Genomic DNA, 24,596 nt, shown 5'->3' on the forward strand with positions numbered 1-24,596 from the left:
TGACTTGCTGAACGTACTCACGCCGGTGTGATTGTATTAAAATTAATAAAATCTTAATCGGCTATTTTTTGTCTTTTGGAAGCTGCATTCAACTTGACTCCCCTCTGTTATAAGCCTCACGCGTACAACAAACTAATGTCACAGTGGTATCGTGTACTGTAATCGAATGTAGCCCAAGTTATTACCTGTTAAACAGTAGACGGCACACGCGGTGTTCATCTAATAAGGATCTCCATCGCTAGCAAATAATAGCCTTTGCAGATTTCAATTCAGTGCAGTTCCAGCCACGTTTTCAACGCTGCTGATGTTCTTATTAAACGTTACAACTCTGAGTGAACCGCTTCAGACGCTCAGCGCGTGCGGCAGGGAACTGAACGACTCATTCAAACTGATTCATGAACCAATTCACTCGTTTGCCAATTGGTTTGATCAAGCCTTTGAACAGAATTGACTCAAAAGAATGAATCATTCGCGAATGGGCATCGCTCATTGTCCAGAGAAAAGTAGACGGCGCGTTTGGAATAAACTGAAGCATTTATAACATTTATTGCATTAAGATAAAGTAACGAGAGGAGCGTCGCCCACAGTAACGAAGTAAAAGTACAGATTTTCCCCCAAAAATTTACTCAAGTAAGAGTATAAAGTACCCATCTTTAAATATACTCCGAAAAGTATTAGTTACCCCAAAAAATTACTCAAGTAAATGTAACGAAGTAAATGTAACTCGTTACTACCCACCTCTGGTCCTGAGTGAAGCTGTATGTCTTTATATGAGAAAGAATGTACAGCTCTGACTTACTGTAAAGTTAGAAACCTAACCCCATTTTCCAGTAGCTCAGCTGTTCTTTAAATAGAGCACCATTTATAATATCATGCTGCTGCTGACATATAATACAGATATTCTCTTACGAAGCAAGCAGCTCATGCAAGTTTAGCTGTTTAAAAAACTATTCAGTCATATTTAAAGCCTGTCTGTCCACTCTGTGGCCATCATAGCTACTGTACATACTTTTTAAAAATGTCCAGGCATACAAGTACAGCTCCAATCTACCTTATTATTATTATGGATAACAATGTTGATATGTATCTCAGATATTTCAATTTAACCATTTTTCTATTTAACAATTACAAACAATCTAGAAATATATTTTTTTTAATTGAACACTGGCAGAAACATTTAATTAATAATTTAATTAATCGTTTAAATAAATACGCAAATATTAATAGATTTAAATGAATTCAATACATTTAATAAATAAACGTTTTCTTTTATATTCATATAATATTTATGATATAAATTCTATTTATAATATTATTGGGTGGTATAACGTGGCGATGGTATAAAGTATGTATCGTTAGAGATTTTGCTACATACATATTTTATTTTATTAAAATGGCAGAACAGTTTAGTTAAGAAATTACTGTAAATATTTATATACGTTTTTCTTATATATACACACATGATATTACTGTAAATATATAAATATTTACAGTAATTTCTTATATATATATATATATATATATATATATATATATATATCTATATAAAGAAATTTGAAATAAACATATGATAATCCATGTTTTTCTCCAGTGTATAGAAGTGTACAGAAGTTATTTTTCTTTTCTTTTTTGTTTCCCCACAGTGGATGTATAAAAGGCTCATATTTCAAACATGGACTCCATTTTTTATATTGCATACCTCCTGATAAAAATCTTTGACAGTAATTTTTATCATAACAACATCATATGAAGTACAGATAAAGGCCTGAGTGTTAACAAGTAGCGCTGCATTTTTCTCTAAAACAATAGTTTTCAGGAAAATAACATTTTATTGTTATTATTTTATCAATATCATTAATATTTAACAAATTATTATAATGTTATGTTTTTGTTAATCTATTTTAAAAATCACATTTAAATCGCAAACTGCAATTAGATTGTTTTCCCCCCATTGTTTTATATATATATATATATATATGTATGTATAGTATATTTGTATGTATGTATACAGTACATGTATGTATGTGGACGGATTTCCATTTAACCTGAAATCTGCACAGGAAAAGCAGAATAAGTCAGTAAATTCTCCGCTCTGTGAGGATTTGGGCTATCATCGAGACTGAATGCGGTCTGGCACATTTATGAGTCTCAGGGCTTCGATGAAAATCATTCCACTACAAAACATGACCTTACTTTAATGATGATCTCCACACGTCTCCTGTAAATCTCACGTAAATCTCCTGTGCATCTTAAAAAGATGTTGCAATGCGTGACAGAACAGATATCCGCAGCTTAAAAGATTCCTGCAGCCGAAAATGAAAATCACTTGAAATACACTTTCAAGTCATCCAAAACCCATATGATTCTTATTTCCGTGGAATCCGAGCTTCTTATTAATGTTCTGATTCTGTGAACTGAATCAACTGATTCATTCAAAAGAGTCAACTCTGAAGAATGATTCACTCATGAATTGGACATTGCAGCTTCCAAGGACAGCAACGATTATTAGTTTGTGTTCAGTGGAAGAAGATAGTCCTGGAATGACATGAGGGTGAGCAAATGATGACAGGTGAACCATCCCTAATCCTTCTTTTAGAAACACAATGAAAGGATTCACTCACAATAAGCCGCACAAGCCATGAGGAGTGACAGTAAGAACTGAGATTACCTCAGCTTTGAGACAGAGGACTCAACTGTCGGGTTTTGGAAATAAAATCCTATTTGTTTTTTGCATAGGGAAATTCTTTTTTAGCGATAATGTCAAACCTTTTCAGGAAAGACACACCATAAGCTGTTTCTGTAGAAGGATCTGGAATGAGCAGCATTAACAGAGATCATTAAGCAGAGCTCACGGAGCAAGGGTCACAGGAACAGCTGCATTACTGGACATCAGGAGCCCCCCTCACACAATACAATGTAGCTGATACAATGTATCATATGTTTCGGAATGTTCAGTAATCAGTCACTTTTGACTCAAGTTCGTCTGAACTTTAGAGGAACCGATAAACTGTAAAATCACTCCGGATCCTTGCTTGTGCTTGCTGAATGATCACTCTTCTTTGGCACAATGGACAAAAAGACTCTTTTTTTCGGGTTTCACTGCTGCAAAGAAAACAACAATCGCACTTTGGTGGGACACTAATGCAGACATCTCAAGACTGTGGTTATTGAATATGCAATATATAATTAATATGGAATGCTCTTTAGCTAGATTTAATAAAGCCAAAGCAAAAATGGGACAGGCCTGGCAAACAGTTGTAGAGTTTATGTGTGACCTGTTCATCTCCTTAGAATCGTGAAGAACTCATGTCTTACTATGTCATCTAAAGTATGCATCTTATATGTAGGTACTGCTGACAGAATTTGTTTCTTATTATCATTTTTTTTTATGCGGGTGCTCTTTTGAAAATCTAATAAAAAGTTAATCCCCCCAAAAATTCTGATTATGATCAATGTTGAAAAAAGTTGTGTAGCCTCATATTTGTGTGTATAATTTTTTTATAATCATTTGATGGAATTAATTTCAAAGGAATCACACTTAGTTTCAATTATTTTACATTTCATATTTTATTATTTTATATTTTAATTTGTGTCTTTTCTGGGCGCTTTATTCTGTGTACTGGTAGCTTTATCAATACAAATCTCAATAAACCCAATTCTGATTCTCAAGATTAAATCTTTTTGTATCATCATATGTCTTTACTGAATAATTTTTTATCAATTTAATGCATCCTTGCGGAATAAAATAATTTCTTTAAAAAAAAGAATATTTTATATATTTATATATAAAATCTTACTGATTCTGAAGCTAAAACGGTCACATTTGCAACAAAAAATATTCATTTGCCAGTTATATTTTTGCTGAGATCACCACGGACGACTATATAAATATACATGTTATGACTTAAAAATGTGCATGTAATGGCTTTTTTCCTGCTTGTTTAATGATCACATCTTTTGTTATGTTGACGTAATAAACAGAGCTGTGCAGCATAAGTTCTGTCAAGTTTATAACAAACACATGACAACACATGTGGCACTATTATTTATAGGAGCCAATGGCCTGCAGTTATACTGTAGGAATTCTGTTTTGCATTATGTCAAATCACATAACCCACAAAATAAAACTGTAAAACTACCCTCACTAGTGTCCCAGCCCGAGCCACACATCAGGATGAGTGTTCGCAGGCGGTGAATGTGAATCAGAGGAACTATTAACCCCCCTGAAGTGTTTGTCATCAGGAAAAGCACAATGACGAGGGGTCAGTAGTTCAGCCTGGCCTCTGAACACTACACAGACTATTCATCAACACACACAATCACAGCCGTGTGAGACAGAAGCGATGAAACACACACACACACACACACACACACACACACACTCATGACAAGCACTTCTACGCATGGGAACTGAGCGATTCTTTTCTTAGTGATTCCATTAACGATTCTTTTATATACGAGACCAAGGTTTTCAAACTGGGGTTCCCCTACAAAAAAAACTAGCACAGTAAATTCAGCATGAGCATGCATGAGTCATTTCAACACACTCCTGAAGTGACGTTCTCTCCGTTCCGATTTCCCTAAACAAAAGCGTAATGCTTTGCAGTTCAACCTCCCACGATGGAGCTGAGCCAAGACACCCGTCTAATCCTGATCAGGGAATGACATCACTCCCGTCCCCTGCCGAACATGAGCTGGCCTTATTTGTTTAGCTTCTTTTGGTCTCCTTTTCTTTTATTCCTGGGTTTCAAAGGTGTTTCCAAGGTCATGGACACCAGCGGGGCCTGAAGAAGAGACGTGCTCCACCAGAATGGATCTGGAGGCCAACCGGTCAGCTGGGACTGAAAAGACCATGATTAGGAAGTGAAGCAAGACAGTTGACTATTGACGAAGTCTGGTGAAGTTTACAGCTTATTCTGTATTTAAAATTAGATTTAATTAAAATTAATAGGAGTTTATTTAAAACCATAACATTTTATTTTGTTTTATATATTATAAGTTAATAAATTTTTAAGATAAAAATCTTCATTTATTTTTAAATATATATATAATTTTATATTATCAAAATATTTACAATGTAAATCATATATATATATATATATATATATATATATATATATATATATATATATAATTCAATTAATATAAATTATTAATATTAGGGCTTTTAAGATTTTTTTTTTAATAGTGATTAAATCACACCCTTTTGTGTTTTGTGTGATTAATTACAATTATATAAATACAATATAACATTGTCATGAAAATTTAATAAAACAAACTAACAGTTAGTTTAATTCTAATGATCAGAAATAGAATGGTAAATTGTAATTATAAATAAATAAATAAGATAAATAAATAAAAGAGTGTAATATATAAATCCGACCTTAGGGAAAAAATAAAGTATGATCAAGAATTTAAAAATGCCAGGTCAGATCTCGATTGTTTTATTTAACATTACAATACCATACTGCTGTCATTATGAAAGAGATTCAAAACAAAGAAGGGTTTTAAAAGTGCTGTCTGGTAGGGCTGCACCATTCTGGATAAATTGAGAATCACAATTTATTTGGTCTCATATAGAGATCACGATTCTCCTACGATTCTTTTTTTATTATTATTTCAATTATCATTATCACAAGTATATAAATTAAATACTTTTATTTTGCAATGATTCTTTAAACTGATCAAGTGTGACAAAGACATTTATAACTAAATATTTCTATTTCACATAAATTTTGTTCTTCTGAGCTTTCTATCAAAGAAACCTGAAAAAAATCTACTCATCGGTTTTCAACAATAATAATAATAATAAATGTTTTTTTTGAACAGCAAATCAGAATATTAAAATAATTTTTGAAGGATCATGTGACAGAGGACTGGAGTAATGATGCTGAAAATACAGCTGTGCATCACAGAAATAAATTACACTTTAAAATACATTCAAGTAGAAAGCAGTTATTTTAAATTGTAAAAATAGTTCAAAACTTTACTGTTTTTGCTGTACTTTGGATCAAATAAATGCAGGTTTGGTGAGCAGAAGAGACTTTAAAAAACATTACACATCTTATGGTTCAAAAACTTTTGTCTGGTAGTGTATATATAACATATTTAAAACCCCAATATTTTATATTAAAATGATGAAAAAGTTGTTTGAATCACTGATTCAACGACTCACTCATAAACCTGCTTCACTTGTTTCATTACTGGATGAATCAGCGTTTTTGAACGATTCTCTTGATTGAAAAATCAATTCATTGACAAACACATTTTTAAGACACTTGTCACCACCTAGTGGTGAAATAATGCAATCGACAAAAACGTTATTTGAAGCGAACTCCTTTCAAAAGGGGATTTGTTCTATTTTGATCGCTGCCATATATATACATCAATGTTTATATCTGAACTATAAACTTGATCCCAGTATTTCTGTGATTTAATATAAATGACTGTAAGACAGAAATAATACTGTGTAGTTGAAAAGACAGCAAACATGCTAAGCTCTCTCTGTGTTAGCGGCAGTGCGAGCACGGATTTGAATGATCCGGTAAGACTTTGTCAAAGGTTTAACAGACTCGGGGAATCGTTGTCATTTAGAAATGAGATCGAGAGTGTGTCTGAATCGAGATCGCGATCTTTTAACGATTAATCGTGCAGCTCTACAATCTGGCTAATATTTGTAAAGCTACACACACATATTGCAACAGGCGTATGAGCTAACGTTTATCCTGTATTTTTTAAAGCAAGAGAAATTTTCTACTGATGTGAAACATTCAGGGTCAACATGTAATTGTGCTGTTTTTGATTCCCTGTCACTTTCACAGAGTGTTGACAATGAGTCTCATATATACAGGTATTTCTCTATAGAATGATGTCAAGTTAAATTACCAAACGAATTATGAATAGAATATCTTTACCAATGAAATATATTTAAACAGTGCATTCTCTTTTTATTTAGAACTTAATCACAATATTGTGCAATTCTAAATGCATCAGAACAAAACAAAGCACTCAAAGCGATAAAACATGGAATGAATAAGAAGTATTTAAAGCTGCTGTAAAAACACATGATATTCATACATCTCTATAATTCTAGATTACTACACCACGTAACCTGCAACCTGCAATTACGCTCTGCATCATCACATCGAAATCACTCGCATTCAATGAAGCTGTGGAGCTTTGTAGACTAGAGTTTCTGTTTAGTGACAGACTATAAAAAAAAAGAAGGATTCTGTCACAGAAATGGTAAAGCAGACTCTGTTTAACATTGCAGACACCGGCCAGACTGAGATTCAAGTAAACAAAGCTTAAAAATACCCAGAAATCTTTTGAAAAAGACCTGCTGAAGCAGCAGAAGTCTCTGGACACCCAAGATGCAGCTAATAGCTGGGTGCTGCTGTAACCACACACACACACACACACACACACAGATGTGACTGTCTGTAAACCACCGTGACACAGACGAGACACAGGTACTGTACACGCTGATGTTAAAGGACACAGCAGGGTAACAGCACCACAGGAGGAACTTTCCAAGAGGTGTCCTCTTTATTATCCTTGGATCAGTGAGCTGGATAACACGGGATGCTCCGATGTAAAGAAAAAAAACATTCAGGTCCAAAAATATCTTAAATCAAGGCTAGAGTCAAGTATGCCTTTATGTCAACCAGCAAAATACACAAAATTATACCGAAATGCTTTGCTTAACTTAATGGAACTATGCTTACTATATACCACATGCATCACCCTGTAAAACATAGTTTATATTTGCTCTGCTGGGAAATACATTTTATACCACAATAACCGTATATAAACTTTCAGTCACACAAACCCCTGGGGGTATGAAATTGGCATTTTGTCATTAACCATAATTAGACGATATGTTTCTGAATGCACTGAATGTTAGTACTGGTGTCCGCTCACCAAAACTTTTCATATTCTTCATATTTTCCTCCATTTACTAATTTCAAGGGGCATTTTTATCTTGGGCAATTTCTAATCATATCCAATGAATGCATCATGTTTAACGTCAAATTCAGACATTTCATCAATATACGTTACCAATCAAATAAAATCATTAATGCAGAAACAGCATCTCAAGCCACATTTAAATAGTATTTACACTGCAATTATAATTATAATAGTAATTTATAATTAATGGTGTGAGATTAGTATTTATATAATAAAAAAATATTTTTTAAAATACTGAAATATGAATATTGACGTTTTCATTATAACCACAATTTTCCTCAAATACTCTCTCTCTCTCTCTCTCTCTCTCTATATATATATATATATATATATTAGAATGTTATTATTATTATCATCAAAAAATGCTCACATCTTTATATCATTACAATGATTTTACAATTAAACAATAATAAAAAAAAAAAAAAAAAATAATAATAATAATAATAATAATAAAGTTACAATATAACAATACAAATTCAAATACAAATTCTTATATATTTAATAAAAAAATGCATTAAGGTCACTAAAAATGCTGATTCATTAACTGAAACGGCTCTGTTTAGTCTCTTCTCATTGGCAAAAAAGAGCAAAAACAGACATTACTGACAATATTGTTTCTTAAATGTCATCTGGTTTAGCTGACTCAACATCAGCTTCCACAATGTTACAATAACAATTAAGATATTATCACGGATGAAACATATCTCACAGTCCTAATGCGTTTAACAAATGTTGCATGGGAATGATTCGATGATTAGACCGACTGGACCAGAGAGAGGTTCAGGCTTCAGGTTTCAGTTCTCACATGAAAAACAAAAGATATGAGACTCCTGAAGAAAGCTGGGAGGGAAATGAATATCCTGTCCACAGGCTGAGCTGGAATCTCAGCTATTCTGAGAAATCTGCTCTAAATCGTGTTTCGATGCGAATTAGAAGATGTTAGATGAGACTGTGGTGAGAGGGGAAACAGGAACCACCAAAGAGAAAGAGACAAAGGAGTAATTAGACACGGTTTATTGGAGTTATAATCAATTATTAAATAAACTTTATTTTTGATTGCCACGGCTCAATCCTAAGGATTATTTCACTGGCCCTGCCACACAAAAAAATTAAATAGTTGTTGTCATCACTGTTTTTGACCCATGTTTTCTAGTATTCTAATAAAAATGACTGCAACATTTTAGATACCAGTTCAATTTTCTAATTCTCGATTCCACAGCAAAAACCACTAGAAATATTATAAACCAAATATTATAAACAGTCATGCAATAAATGACAAGCAATAAATAGAACATAGTGCATTATGTTTTTAGGTTTGTATGTGTTCATTACAAGAAATAGGATAACCAAAAGAAAAATACCAGAATATTCTTGTGAGAAAAGAGATAAAAAGTCACAATTACCTTTTGATTTTTTATTCCATTGAGAGAAAAAAAAAACAATTGTGGGATGTAAACTTAGAATTGCATGAAAAACGTCAGAGTTCTGAGTTTATGTTTCGCAATTCTGAGAAACAAAGTCTTAACTGTGAGATATAAAGTTTCATTTTTGTTTTTTATAAAATGAGCGTATATATTTTGTGTCTGAGGAATTCTGAGAGAAGCGTTGGAGGTGTAAGTTAATCCTCAAATGAAACATTTTTGAGAAGTCTCCTGAGTCATGAAAGAGCAACATCCGAGCCCTGAGATCTTCCTCTGGAAGATTTCACTAATAAACACTACATATCTGGGCCATTTCACAGAACTTAAATTAGCACATTAACATACTGCCCTCTCACTGTCCTTGGCAAGACCAGAAGAAACTGAGAAGATCCAAGAAACCAATCAATCTGAGCACAGCCAACTGTGTCCACACACACACACACACACACACAGCTGAAACAACAGTGATAGTGAAGCATCCACTGACTGCATCCAGGTCACCAGAGGTCACTAGAGGTCACCAGAGGTCACCGTCAGACAGACACGGCTAAACACTGTCCTCTGCTCCTAATGTTGCGACTGAAGCACATTACGAGTGAACAGTTTGATGCAAAAGAATATCTCAAATATCACAAAAGTCACAAAAATAGAATTTAAATTATAAGCCAATATTAAGGAATTAATTTAAATTAATAAATCAAAGCTAGCGCTGTACAATAATTCAAATCACAATAAAAAAAAAAAAGAAATATGACAGAAATATATTATTGTATAGCTAAATGTAGTTCTCAAAGTAATACTAATACACCATTAAAATATATTTTTTTCACGGAATATCACACAAACAGTGTGAAATTTGTCATTCATTTTTAATTTATAAAGTAAACCTTTAAAAGTAAAGCACTTTATATAAAAAAAAAATAAAAAACATCAATTGAATATGTTGTAAAGGAATGGTTAGCATTTTATAAATGCGTCAGATTATCTGTATTTTTGATGATACATTTTTATTCAATAATACATTATTAAATCATAAGTAGGGCTGTACAATAATTCAAATTAAAACTGAGATCTTCTCTACACACCACCACAAAAATCAATTACTATTGTATAGTAAAATGTAGCCTACTTGTCAAAGCTATAATAAATAACACAATTTAGAACATTAAAATATTAAGAATATTAAAGAATATCACACTATCAAGATATTCACATGTTTAATTTATGCGGAAATCCTCTGATGCCGAACTTTATGAAAATAAAAAACTGTGTTGTGAAGGAATTGTTCTATTTTAATTAGATTAAATAAATAAATAAAAATAATTGTTCATGTTTTATAAATTAATTGATAATATTGATTTATTTATTAAATGTTTAATAAATAATAAAACTGCATAAAATAACAATGTAATTTATGTAAAAATAATATTATTAATAGTGTTGCTTGGATGCTTCCCTCAGAAAACACCACAGATTAATCCTTGGTTCTGGTTTAACAAGAACACAGTGATCTATTCAGTAGCTCACAATGATGAAGAACAGTGATGGTCAGAGAGCTGATCAAAGACTCCAAACACATTTAAAACTCAAACCCACTACCAGAAGACTTGAAAAACAGGATGAAAAAGACAAAACCACAGACATGTGTCAGATGTGGAGTGGATCGAAATGGAAAAGGATTTTAAAAAGGCAACCTCGTTCAAGCACAAAGAAAAATGCATGATCTTGTTCATGTCAGCTACACTAGGAAAAAATGAAACACACACACACACACACACACAGAGAGAGAGAGATTTTAATAAAGCACAAATAAAATAAAACCTAAAATTCAGCTTAAACTAAACAAATATTAGAAACATAGCAACTAACTAAAATAAATTGAATTTAAAAAAGCAAAAACAAATATTTTGAAATATTTTTGCTGTTGTTTTGGTTTCCACTTTCTGTTGCATGTTGTATTGTAAATTTAAACGGTGATAAAATAGCAACAGATTTTATATTAAAAAATTTGTTAGAAATCCATCAGATTATCTGATGACAATTCATGATTTTTTTATTAAATAATAAATGCATTTTTTAATCTAAAGTAGGGCTGTACAATTATTCAGATTCAAACTGCAATCTTCACTACAAAACTTAATTATGACAGAAAAATATTACTATTGTAAAGTCAAATGGAATGCTTTACATAAGCAGAAAGTACTGATGTTACCGAGCTAAGAATCTGAATTAAGTAAAATTAAATATTTTAATTAACAATTTAAAAAAAAGTTATTAGTATTAAAGCAAAATATAAAAATGTGCTTAACTTAAACTACAGTAAATTAATATTAGAAATGTGACAACTAACTGAAATAAGCCACAAAGCACTAAAATAGAATCTAAAACTGAAATAAAAATAGTATATTTTTTAAACTCACAACAGAATTTGTTTAAAATATACTAATGTTCAATTAAAATGAAAACTGACAATACAATAAATAAAAGCATTTCAAAATATTAATCAAAAATATATAATATTGTTTAAATAATACTAAAATAAAATTTTAACAATGTAATAATATGCATAAACATACATGGCACTCACAAATATTGAATCTATATTATTTGACTAAACTACCGCTCACTAATACTTATTTTTTTCTTGTATGAATTAGAGCATGTATCGCTCATAGAGGAGGCACTCCCAGAATGCATTGTGATTAGTACAGCGTTCATACTTTTATTATATATTCACAATATTGTGTTCCAATGAAAAATCATCAAGCTGGAACACATCACTATCTTAGAAACATTACAACACTTCCATCTTCTATGTATTTATTATACATATACATGTAAGTATAATATATATGCATATGTATGCATGCATATACACACAGTACACACACACACACACACACACACACATATATATACATATATATATATATATATATATATATATACACACACTAGGGCTGGGACGGTTCGCTGAAAAGAATCCGAACCGTTCGGTTCACCCCACACGGTTCAGCACGCGCTGGGACCGCGGTTCAACTTAAATCTGACAAAGCATATGTATGGTTTGCTGGTTTGCTATAAATAGCACGTAAAACAAACTGGGTTCAACTAATATATGTTTCTGTTGATGGATGCGCATTCTGGATTCCCAGACATTACAACAATAGCGATGAGAGAGAGAGAAAAAAACTTGGACAAACAATTCAGTCTTGATCAATGTGAATTACTGCTGGAATATGAGCAGTCATTTATTCCGTCATCATCCAGGTGCTGACAGCGCGCACGCACAGATGAGACCTGAACAGCACACGTTAATATGTGTTTAAACTAAACTCATTTAAGCTTTGTCAGTTTAAGCATTTAAGAGCCAGAGATGCGAGTTCGCGCGCGCAGTGTGAAGATTTGTGCATGCACTCATCCGAAGCGCGCAAACCCGCGCCTCAGAACGCGCGCAAATATAAGCTCTCTCTGAAGTATTGTGTTTAAATGGACAAATTCACACAAAAATTATGGAAAAATGCCCGTCTTGGTAAGTATCCTACAGCAGACATAGCCAGCTGAACGCAGGCCACTTTATCAGTGTATTCTCATAACTGTCACCATCCCACCTGTGGGACGCTTAGCACTCTTTTTTGTTGTTGTCTTTTTCTCTAAAAAATCTTTTAGTAATCATCATAAATCATATATCATTTGAAAGCTTAGAAGCTCAAGATTCATCCTATGAAAACCATTTTGAAATCGGACATTGCTTTACCATGGAAATGGTACTTTAAACTCTAATGGCGGTCACCTCCCCCTTAGTGGGCTGGGCCAAGTGTCATAAAACATAATGCATTACGGTTTTCTAGAACCAAAACTTTTTATAATCTTGGCAACAAACATATCATTGGAAAGGTCTGAGTCTCAAGATTTCATAATTTTGAGTTATTTTGAGATAGAAGTAAAATTCACAGAGAAATCTAGAGAAAAATTCATAAAGCAAAATTCAAAATAGTTTTGATGACTCCCAGTGGCTGTGTGTGGTATGACGCCCTAAATAAAATCTCACAGGAAACTCAATTTTTTTCATATCAACTTCAAATTTATAACATAGCTTATTTAGACACAAGGCTTTAATTTTATACCAATTTTAGAGTAAAACCAGTTATGTAAAATATTTATAATAAATTAATTTTTTTTTTTAAAATTAATATAGCGCATATTATTTACAGTAGGCCTACATTTAAACTTCTATAACTTTTTGATACTTCAATTTTTTGAAAAAATTCCACTTTTTCCAAAGTGTTCATAAATTACAGCAATTTTTGTTTGGATAGTGCACTTTAATGCCTATTTAAAAAATGGGGGGTGACAGTTAAAGGGTTAAAGTTACAGTCTTTATATTAATCGAACAGCAACAACAAAGAAATCACTCACTGCTCTTGATTAAAAAGCTTTTATAATATGCTGTTTTACAACGTTATTCGATTTCTGTACTTAAAAACTTATGCTAGACCTGCCTAAAAAAAAAAAAACTTGAAAATCACTGTTTATTGTTTGCATCTTTACTCTGTTATATTTATGTGTGCTGTTGCTTGTAGTTGGACAGAATATTATTTTTTTTTATATATAATTAAAAAAGTAGTTTTTTCCATAAACATAGGACATACCGAAACTGTACCGAAAAACGTGACTCTAAAACCGTGAAACAAACCGAACCGTGAAAAAGTTGAACCGTGCCCCCCCTAATATACATATACATATATATATATATATATACACATATGCACAAGTGACGGATCCGTCATCAACCGGTCTGATCTTTTCTCACACACGCCGCGGGCCATCCTCATTATCAAACCCTACTCTGCTTTCTAAGACAGTGTGAGGACATCAGTAATTCAAGTCTGAATCTGAGCTCTGAAGCCTTTCAGATTGGCAATACGATATTCAGCAATGTGAAAAAAAAACAGCCTCCACTCCTCAGATTCAGACAACATGTGCTTCTATTCATCTGGAGTTTGAAGTGCACATGTCCCAGCCGGCCTGGACGGAAACATGCCACTAATTCCCCACAGGGACATCATCAAATGACAAGACAGCAAAGCGATTCCAGCATCAGCCACACCAGGAGCTGAAAAAACATGCTATTTCTCATTCAAGCCAACAGCAGAGATGCTGAACAGCTGGAACCATCCCAGTGGGATCGAGAGAGAGGAAACTGACAGACACATAGTGACTTCATGAAGCTTTTCTGACTGGAAGAGGGGGTGGGATTTGTGTCCGAATAATTAGTGCAACCTAAAAAGCTGACAACTAATACAGCAACAAATGAAAAAGAACCAGAGGACAAGTATAGACCAGTGATGTGGGATATGCATTACAAGTAACGCACGTTACATAATCAGATTACTTTATTCAAGTAACTAGTTAAGCAATGCATGTCAAGTAAACACAGATATGCGTGACTTAAAGGCCGTTAATGCTCTCATAACGTCTTTTGACACATGCTGTGGCAAGTTAAACAATCAGAGCTCAGGGCACCACCCAAAGTGCTGCTATAAGGAGATCATCGTTTACATGATCGATCGTCGCTGTCACGGTTGAGTCCTCTATCGCTGTTGCACATCTCTAATATAGAGACATAAAGACAGACAGACAGGGTGTGTAAAACATGATTCAAGCATGGTAATGTTGTCTTATGAGGTTTCAAGTGCACTATGATGGACTGCCAATGATGTCATTAGTTGACAGCACACACATTCTTCACACACATTTGAATAGGGCTGCATGACTGATCCAGAAAAACTTTGAGATGAATTACTTAGATGAACCTCCACTGGTGACATCACTTTACAATTAGTGAGAAATGCATTTCATGTGTCTGGGTTTAAAAAAAGTGCGCGATAATACATTAGGCTATAATAACTAATTATAAAGTTAGACTTAGGAAAAGTAAATATGCACGCTCCTGCAGAGTAATCAACCACTTACCAGTTAACAATCAATTTGTGCTTTTGTTTTTCTGTAGATTGTTTTTGTTTTAAATTGTGATGATTTATGATTAGTAACAAGGATGTGGATTAACATTTTTTAAATGAGACTACTAAAAAGATAATGTGTGCACTTTTTATGCAATCAATGAAAAATAGATTAATTATCAAAATAACTCTCAGTTGCTCTCAAGTTTAATTGATGACTCACACTGATTAAAGAAAACCACATTCACACATCAGTTCCATACAGGAGTCACTGCTCTATAAGTGTTCAACCATGCAGGAGTGACAACCACACAAATTTGCATTAAATACATCAACCAATCGACCACTGTAGAATGGTGTGTGTTGGAGGCGGAGCTACAGTATTCTGAGCCAATCACCTGAGAGCATTTATTTATTTATTTTATCTCTAGGCGTGTGCCAGCAGCTTGGCATAAAAGTTCACCAAAGTCTTTATTCACAAAAGAGAGTTCGGTCATAGCTAACATGTCACAGCCTGATTTAAAAAGAAGCTTTTAAACTATAAAAGTGGCCCTGGATAGCAACAGACACAAAACAGAAGTGATGACCTCACAACAACATGGTTTTATCATCTTACAGGTGTCGGTTATCAATAGCTGGAGAATGACACTTGTCTGAACTCTGGCGCTCTGTTCTAGTGAGCTAAGATGCTGTCTAGATAGTCAGCTGCCTTCTAAAGCAACTCCATAAATAATACAGTACTGAGATTGATGTTTTTCACATGTTTTTAAGATAATAGTGAAATACTCTAATAAGTATAAAAAACACATAACCTACAATTCTGAAGCCTCATATACCATTTTAAGATTTTACTTTTCATATGTCGTTAATGTATGATTTATTTTTTAATCTGAATCATCAAAATATTTTTTCGTTCAATTGTAAGACTACAATAGTCTAAATAAATATAAAACACTGAAATGAACAAACAAATGTCAATATTTGTTCTAAAAAAAAAAAAAACATTTTAAACAAATTTCGAAAGTTTACTAGTTTATAATAAAACATAAGTTATATTTCTCATGCCTCATCTGCCATTTTAGATCTGCACAAGAGACATGCAATGCTTCCTATTAATTTGTACTAACTTTTGAAAGAGCCTTAATGTGCCCTACAATGCTGCCTGCATAGGCAGCTCACTAGGTGAGGAGCAGAGCCGCTGTGTTCGGTCTTCCATCCTAATTCTTGCTTTTCTGTTGAGCCCAAATCACCATAAATATTTCCGTAGCAACATCCCATGATCCCAGGGAATTCAAGGGTACACATGCACACTCATCTCCTCCTAATTCTCCCGGAGCGTACAGCGCTCTCGCACACCTGTTTCCACAACAGTGCCATAAACCAGAAACCACATCATAAATCCCAGTAAATAAATCCGACACTTTGATCAGCTACATGCTGAGAGATCTCTGATGCATGACATCATCAGCCGACCTCAGGCTTCCCCAAGTGATCTTGCTCATGCATCGCTGCAATAAGTACATACTTACAAGTCTAATATCTTCTGATGGGCTTTAATCAACAAATTAAGCTGCAAAACGACTCATTTAAAAGCAAAACAGCAAAGAAGGACTAAAAGAAGTGGTATTTCCAAAGAAGAAAAGCTACTAAATTTAGATGGGGTCATGATTTTCAGACCCATATATCACAAATGTAAAATTCTCTGATTTGTTCATGACCGAAGCAGATAAGGAATCAGTTTCTTGTGTTCATACCTGCATCCTTCCTGTTTTTCGCGCCATCTCTGCTCTTCTTCAGCACGGCCTTGAACATGGCTTGACTCCAGCGATCCCTTCACGACTACACTGTGGAAACAAGAGAGATTTTTCCCATGAAGCAGCAGGTTCGTACGCAATAAGAAGAGTTACACTCCACCCGAGAGAAAATTCTGCACAGAGACCTTTGAAAAGCACACTGTGTGTCAGTGTTTCTTTGACTATTTGACTACATGCTCTTTAAATCCCAGGGGGTGACTTTTATTAAAACTAACAGATGCATACTTTCTTTAAATGGAGGTCACATTGCTTGTATCATTGCAAAATGTAAACTATATCATTGCCCAGCTCTGATCTTATCTGAACTAATAAGGCGTTTTACGATATTATAAACATTGTAATCTTCTATAAAGCTGCTTTGAAACATTTGACTTAACTTTAAACACTGCATAAAAACTGCGGTATAGAAACAATTTGCACTCAGAAATTGCAAGTGAGTTTTATAAAGAGACAGCAAGCAATACATTGAATTAAATGTGAAATATTGAAGTAGAAAAGTGATAAACAATCATTATTGTAGTTTTATTTAAAACTTTTTATATGGTGAAGAAACTTTTTTTTGCTTAATGAATAAATGCAGATGTAAATCTAAGTAATTTTACCAAATGTCATTCCCACAACAGAATGTTATCAAACACAGTTGATATTTGAAGTTGTAACAGAAAAGTGATGGTTTAGAACCAAAAACGACAAAACCAACAGAGTTATTGTTTGATGCATGTACAGTATGTCTACATTATTAAAAGACAAATCAAATAAACAAGTTTATTTTGTATAGGTCCTCAGGGCCAAAAGTGCTTATAGTTAAAGAAATGTATTTAAAAAAATTATGTATAAAAAAAAATAATACTCTAAATAACTTCTTGCATATTTTACTTCTCTATTTGGCCGGATTCTGGGATTTGTCCAACAGCCCAGCCACTCTAATGTGTGATCGCTGGAGGAACGGCATGGAAAGAATTCTTCAATATTTGAGTGGCTCGGCTCCGCTATCTTGTTATTCCAGAAAACAAGCTGTTGAATTCCCAGCATTCCATATTTAATTAATGCAATTTTTTCAAAATTATACATGCAACATTACAATACATCTATTTATCTGGTTAAACTGTTTCTGCAGGGTGCTATGGAAAACCGTTTCTGCCAAATAATTAAATAAATAAATAAATAAAAATACAACGATGAGTCATGATTTAAGATGTTGCAATTCTGACTTTTTTTATAGGATTGTGCATCATAAACTTGCAATTGCAAGTTTACATCTCGCTATTTTTACCTTTTTAATCAGCAGATCAGTTTACATGTATATCTCACATTTCTAACTTTTCTTTGCATAATTCTGAATGTCCATATTACAATTTTGCCTTTTTTTCTCTGAATTAGTAAGTTAGTAAGTAAAATTCTGTTTCTACAAAATAAAAATGAAGTAGTTGCACTTTTTAATTTCACAATTCTTTTTTTTTTCTTGCAATTGCAAGTTTACATATCACAATTCTTTTCAGCTCATAACATATTTTTGTTTATATCTTAGGAATTTTATGTTGCAATTATCAATTATCTCACAATTCTCACTTTCTTCCTCACAAATCAGTTTTTATGTTACAGTTCATAGTTTAAATCTCACAATTATAACTGTTTTACTTGCAACACTGAGATTAACTAAATGTCAAAATTTTGAGAAAAAGAAAAAGTGGCAATTATTATTTTAATTTGTTTGTTTGTTTTTTTTACACGTTTTTACTTGTGGCAGAAACAAGCTTCGATAAGGTACATCCTGCAGCTAGTTTGTGTAAACTGGCAGATGACTAAAAAATACATCAGGTATGTGCAACATTATTATTACTACCACAATATAATTTTCTTTCAATAGGAAAATGAACGCTTCACACATTATTTGATCTCATATTTTGTTCTATTTGATTTTTGTACTACAAATGTGTTACGTTAGGTGTTTTTTTTGTAACTATTCTCTTTGCGTGTCTTTTGAGTTATTAGATCGTCCCTGATTTGCCAAATGTGACATCTCCTGTCAGCGGTTCTTGGACGCTCAGCTAGCAGTATTTATATTTTATCATTTATGTTTATTTTATTTATTTTGTGAGATTAATTCTATTGATTTATGTTCTAGATTTGTGTGTGTGTGTGTGTGTTTTTGTGTGTTTTTGGGCCTAGGGTCTTCAATTCATGGTGTTTTCTTTGGTTTCATTTTTGGTCTGATGGCTTGAAGAGAGTCTTTATTCGTTTTACTGTGTCTAACCCCTAACGGACATATTAAATTATATTCTCATCATCTCTTGAGAAAACGACCTTGCTAAAAAGACTAGAAAAGTGAAAAATTATGTTTGCCTGACTGGTCTGTTTAGATGAGACAAGACAAGGCGAGGGGTCCGAATCTAGAGCCATGCTGAACTCACAGCGGACTCCAAAGCACAAATCAAGCATGAAAAAAGCATGCAGCTCCCTCCCTAGGAGGCGAGCAGACGGTCCGATCCACATCGATCGCAGCTCTTGGATGAAGAAGACCTGCTGCGGCCTCATCCAGAGTAAGAAGTCAAAAGTTGAGGAGAGAGACCCTCGACATACAGTACAGAAACCAATTTGAAAAGAAACACTGAACCCCACAAGAAATAAACAAACTGAGTACACATTTCTTATCGGAGTACAAAAATTATAAATGTAAATAAGCTTGAACATTATTAGAGACAGCTTGTACAGCACAAAACTTGTGAAACAAAAACCTCAGAGTTTAGATGTAAATCTAATAAATTTTGTACAATCACACAATCCTTCCACTTCCACCAGAAATATACTTTAAATGCAAATTAAACAATGCAGATGCAAATCTGAATGCAACTTGCATAATGTTACAATTTCTACCACCAAAATAATATCTATTATTTTACTATAAAATGTAAAAAAAAAATAATAATAATAATATTTATACATATTTTACTATGAAAATTCAAATCAATAATAAAAATAATAATACAATTATTATTAATATTACCGTATTTTTTCGGACTATAAGTCGCACTTTTTTTCATAGTTTGGCTGGTCCTGCAACTTATAGTCAGGAGCGACTTATTTCTCAAAATTAATTTGACATGAACCGAGAGAAATGAACCAAGAGAAAACATTACCGTCTACAGCCGCGAGAGGGCGCTCTATGGTGCTCAGTGCTCCTGTAGTCTACACTAAAGACACATAGCGCCCTCTCGCGGCTGTAGATGGTAATGTTTTCTCTTGGTTCTTGGTTCTAAATAAATGCGACTTATAGTCCAGTGCGACTTACAGTCCGAAAAATACGGTATTATTTTACAGAACAACAGTAAAACTACAATAGTAACATTTATGCTTTTATTTATGTTTGTATTTTCACAGATTAAGGCAATTCACATGGGTTACACTTTTCAGGTCGCAAAACATGAAAAAAAATCTGATTTAGAAAATGACAGATGTTTTCAATAGATAAGACCATTATTCCTCAGCTGGGATCGTGTCGAGCCCTTTTGAAGCTACACTGAAACTGTAATTTGGACCTTCAGCCCGTTGGTCCCCACTGAAGTCCATTGTATGGAGAAAAATCCTGGAATGTTCTCCTCAAAAACCTAAAATCTTGGATGGAAGTGGACATTTTTATTCTGGAAGTGAACCAATCCTTTAACTATAAAAACCCTGACTGAGACGACCCCTGGTTCCAGAGCAGATTCAAGGTCAGGAGTTTCTGAAGGGTCTAAAGACTGCACCATAATAGAGCAAGATATCCACATGTCTTGTCATCGCTTCGCTCACATCTGATCTGACCCAGGAATTAAATTAAGTCAGCATGTGGAACTCTGACTGAACAAAGACTTCAGCAGAAAAATCTCAAGTGTGTAAGATGAAGATGTCATGTCCTGAGTAATGAGCGCACTGTGAAAATAAAAGTCCTGCCTCGAACACATCGGCTAAGCAGAAAAACTTATCAGCCGATGCCAATATTTGAAAAATGCCAATACCGATATATCAGTCACCACTGTTTTATATATCGCTGAATAAACAGATGGAGCTGGCAAGGAAAAAACAAACAAATAAAAAAAATATATATTATATACCAATAAACAGTATGACAGGCTTTTTCTCAGGTCTTTATCCCTTTATTAACATTATGCAAAACAAAACAACAATATAGAATTTATTCATTGTTATCGTGGAAATAATAATTCTTATAGTGGGGAGAATTTTTCTCAAACAATAAACTATCGCCCATTCCTTTTTACAATGCCTATTTCTTGAATATCGCTGAGCTATTATAGAGATCTCACCTCTAAACTATTATGCATGTTTACTTTAAAGAGAAAATGATAAAGACATTTAATAGAGTGTATTATTCATTATCACCCACACCCAAATTAGCCAGAATTGTAATATTAGTGCATCCCCATGGAAAACATCACACACTTCACTGTTTATTTAATATTTTTTTAATAATTAGTATTTTGGAAGCACAGAGTAAACAACTCTTTAAAGAGTCTTTCCCTGGGTTCCCACAGTACACCTGTGATAAACTTGTTTCTAACTCGTCCAGAATAGTCAAAAGATCTTGTTTCCATGTCACATTTCTACTGCACCTCAAAAACACACTATACAGCTATACACAGCAGGGCGAAGTGTTGATGGTAGCATCTGCACAGCGCTGTGCAGGAAGTGGACGTGGCCTCTGGCTCGTTCCACTCACACAATGAAGCGTCAGAGCACAGATGAGTCCTCTAGACTTTCACAATTACAGCAGGTCAATCTCAAGCTGCCACCAAGATCCACTTATTTACACACTTTTTCATTCTCTCGCTCTCCAAGCAACTCTTTTCAGTGAGCTATTCACATGAATGATTCCTCGGAGTCCATCTCCGGTGTCATGACTACCACAAAACTAACAGAGTCAGGCCTGCTTCTGCGACTGGGTCACTTCTACTAAACTGGGGATTTTTATATGCCAATCACAGGGTTTCTCTAGGTTCTATGAAGGTACACTTAAAAGACCTTTTTAAAAGGAACACTCCACTTTTTTGAAAATAGGCTCATTTTTCAACTCCCTTAGAGTTGAGTTTTACCATTTTCGAATCCATTCAGCCGATCTCCGGTCTCTGGCGGTAGCACTTTTAACTTAACTTAGCACAGATCATTGAATCTGATTAGACCGTTAGCCTCTCGCTCAAAAATGACCAAAGAGTTTCTATATTTTCTATATTAATTGTAAAAGGTTTGCCTTTGTGTACATTCACAATAAAAAACAATCTTTGTGCTTTTGTAATATAAGTCTAAAGAAAAATGGGATGCTGCTTTCTACCTTCAGCACAAATATTAACCGAAACTATGCATACCAGGCTACTTGTTACACAGTTTTTCGTAAATTATCTCGTCGGTTAACGGTTAATAATCGGTTAAAAAACATCGGTTATCGGTTAGGAAAAATAACCGATATGAACATCACTACTTCAAAGTTTCAAAAGAATTTCAAATAGAACACTTACTTTCAATTCACTTTACAAAATAAGTGTAAGGCTTGAATATCTCTGCTCCCAAGCACTAGAATATGGAAATCTAACTTAACCTAACTGATCGTTCAGCAAAAAAAAAAACATCAAGATACATTTACTTGAGAAGCAAAATCTTTTCTTTTACACAGAGCAGATTAACAGATAATTTTTCTTGCTGCATTATTTCAGATAACAAGACATGCGAATGAAATGTTTAACTGACAAGGCACATGCAAATAATGTACTTCTGTGATTGAGAAAGTATAGTGGCTGTGAGTGTAACTTTACCACTGAGTTAACATTTGATGTGAATGAATGTAGTGTTGTATAGTATATCGGAGCCAGAACTGCAACAATGTGCGTTGTTGCATGATACATTGTATATCTTCAAAAGCAGATTGTGGAGATGTTTTAATCATCCATGATCAAATATCGTGATTTGCATACTCCTAAGGTGAATTCAGACAGAGAAAGATTCACATTGTAACAGAAAATGAGCAAGAAAAACACAGTGGCAGCCAGACCGGGCAGTATATCAGCTTTTTTGGCTTTATATCTTTTGCTCTATAAAGTAGTAAGTACTTGTTTGACCTGGATCTGTAAGCACTTGAACTCAAACCAACCTGTGGAAAGTCAAAGTTTCCCTTCCCATATAACAGGAATGATCACAGGTCTAAACAGAGCACAGACAACTCAGAAACAGACGGTTTTCAACACCCCGAGTCAAGTGACTCACTCGCTTCTTCAATGCAGAAAATGAAGTCATGCTGACGCTGGTGAGTTTAGATTTGACTCAGGCAGAGTAACACAGCCTCCCCTGCACTAAAATATTTCTACTTATCTCCATATGAGAACAGGGACTCTGAGAGTCAACGACAAACATGTTAATTAGGTTCCGCTGTTGTTCCAGAGGACAGACAGGAGATATTTTAGGTTCTATGAGGGGCCACTATTTTTTGTTAACTTTTGAAGACAATAGACATATCTTCCATTTAAAAATATAAAAAAGATATGAAACCATACTTTTTAAAACTGGGAAACATTTTACTCTTGCTGTATTTCTTAATCTTTAGTGTTCATCTGAATTTAAGCAGGTAACTCATCTAAAAATGTTTTTGCTTGATAACTTGATTGCTGATTTAAGCATCAGTAGCACAAACATCAGTATAGTGGCATCGGTATAAGTATTTTTCACAAATAAATATGTAATAAAAATATATTTAAAAAGGACAGTGTGAGGAGATCCCTCAACAGGATCAATGCATGCAACATTTCTGGGCATGTACTGAGAGACTGTGAAGCAGAACTCACTGATGTCTTCACAGACATTTTTAACATCTCGCTTAGTCAGGCTGTGGTTCCCACATGCTTCAAAGCTACCACCGTCAATCCAGTCCCGAAGAAGCCTGACTACCATCCTGTTGCACTTACTCTTCTTCTCATGAAGTGCTTTGAATGGCTAGTCATGCACCACATCAAGTCTGCCCTCCCCCCCTCCCTGAACACCTTCCAGTTTGCATATCGGTCCAACCGGTTGCGCGATGATGCCATCGCAACTGCTGTCCACTCAGCACTCACACATCTGGACAAAAAGGACTCATATGTCAGAATGCTGTTCATAGACTTCAGTTCAGCATTCAACACAATCATCCCTCAACAGTTCATTCACAAACTGGCTCATCTAGGGCTCAACACTTCGCTGTGCAACTGGCTGTTGGACTTTCTGACTGGAAGACCTCAGGCAGTACGGGTCGGCAGTAAAACATCCAGCACCATCACACTGAACACTGGGGTCCCCCAAGGATATGTGCTGAGCCCCCTCCTCTTCACTCTGCTGACCCACGACTGCACAACATCACACAACTCCAACCTCTTTATTAAGTTTGCGGATGACACGACTGTGGTGGGTCTCAT

At 34.2% G+C, this 24,596-nt stretch overlaps 1 protein-coding gene across 2 annotated transcripts in view; it reads right to left on the reverse strand.

Moving 5' to 3' along the window:
- Positions 1-24,596, reverse strand: part of LOC132153213 (protein TANC1-like) — a 155,735-nt gene that overhangs the window by 125,773 nt on the left and 5,366 nt on the right. For both annotated transcript variants that reach the window (XM_059562561.1, XM_059562560.1), the window contains exon 2: positions 17,110-17,199. In XM_059562561.1, the coding sequence (XP_059418544.1) occupies positions 17,110-17,167 (58 nt within the window). In that variant the 5' untranslated portion in view covers positions 17,168-17,199. The remainder of the gene's footprint in view (positions 1-17,109; positions 17,200-24,596) is intronic.

This window comes from Carassius carassius, chromosome 11 (genome assembly GCF_963082965.1).
Source record: "Carassius carassius chromosome 11, fCarCar2.1, whole genome shotgun sequence".
Taxonomy (NCBI): Eukaryota; Metazoa; Chordata; class Actinopteri; order Cypriniformes; family Cyprinidae; genus Carassius; species Carassius carassius.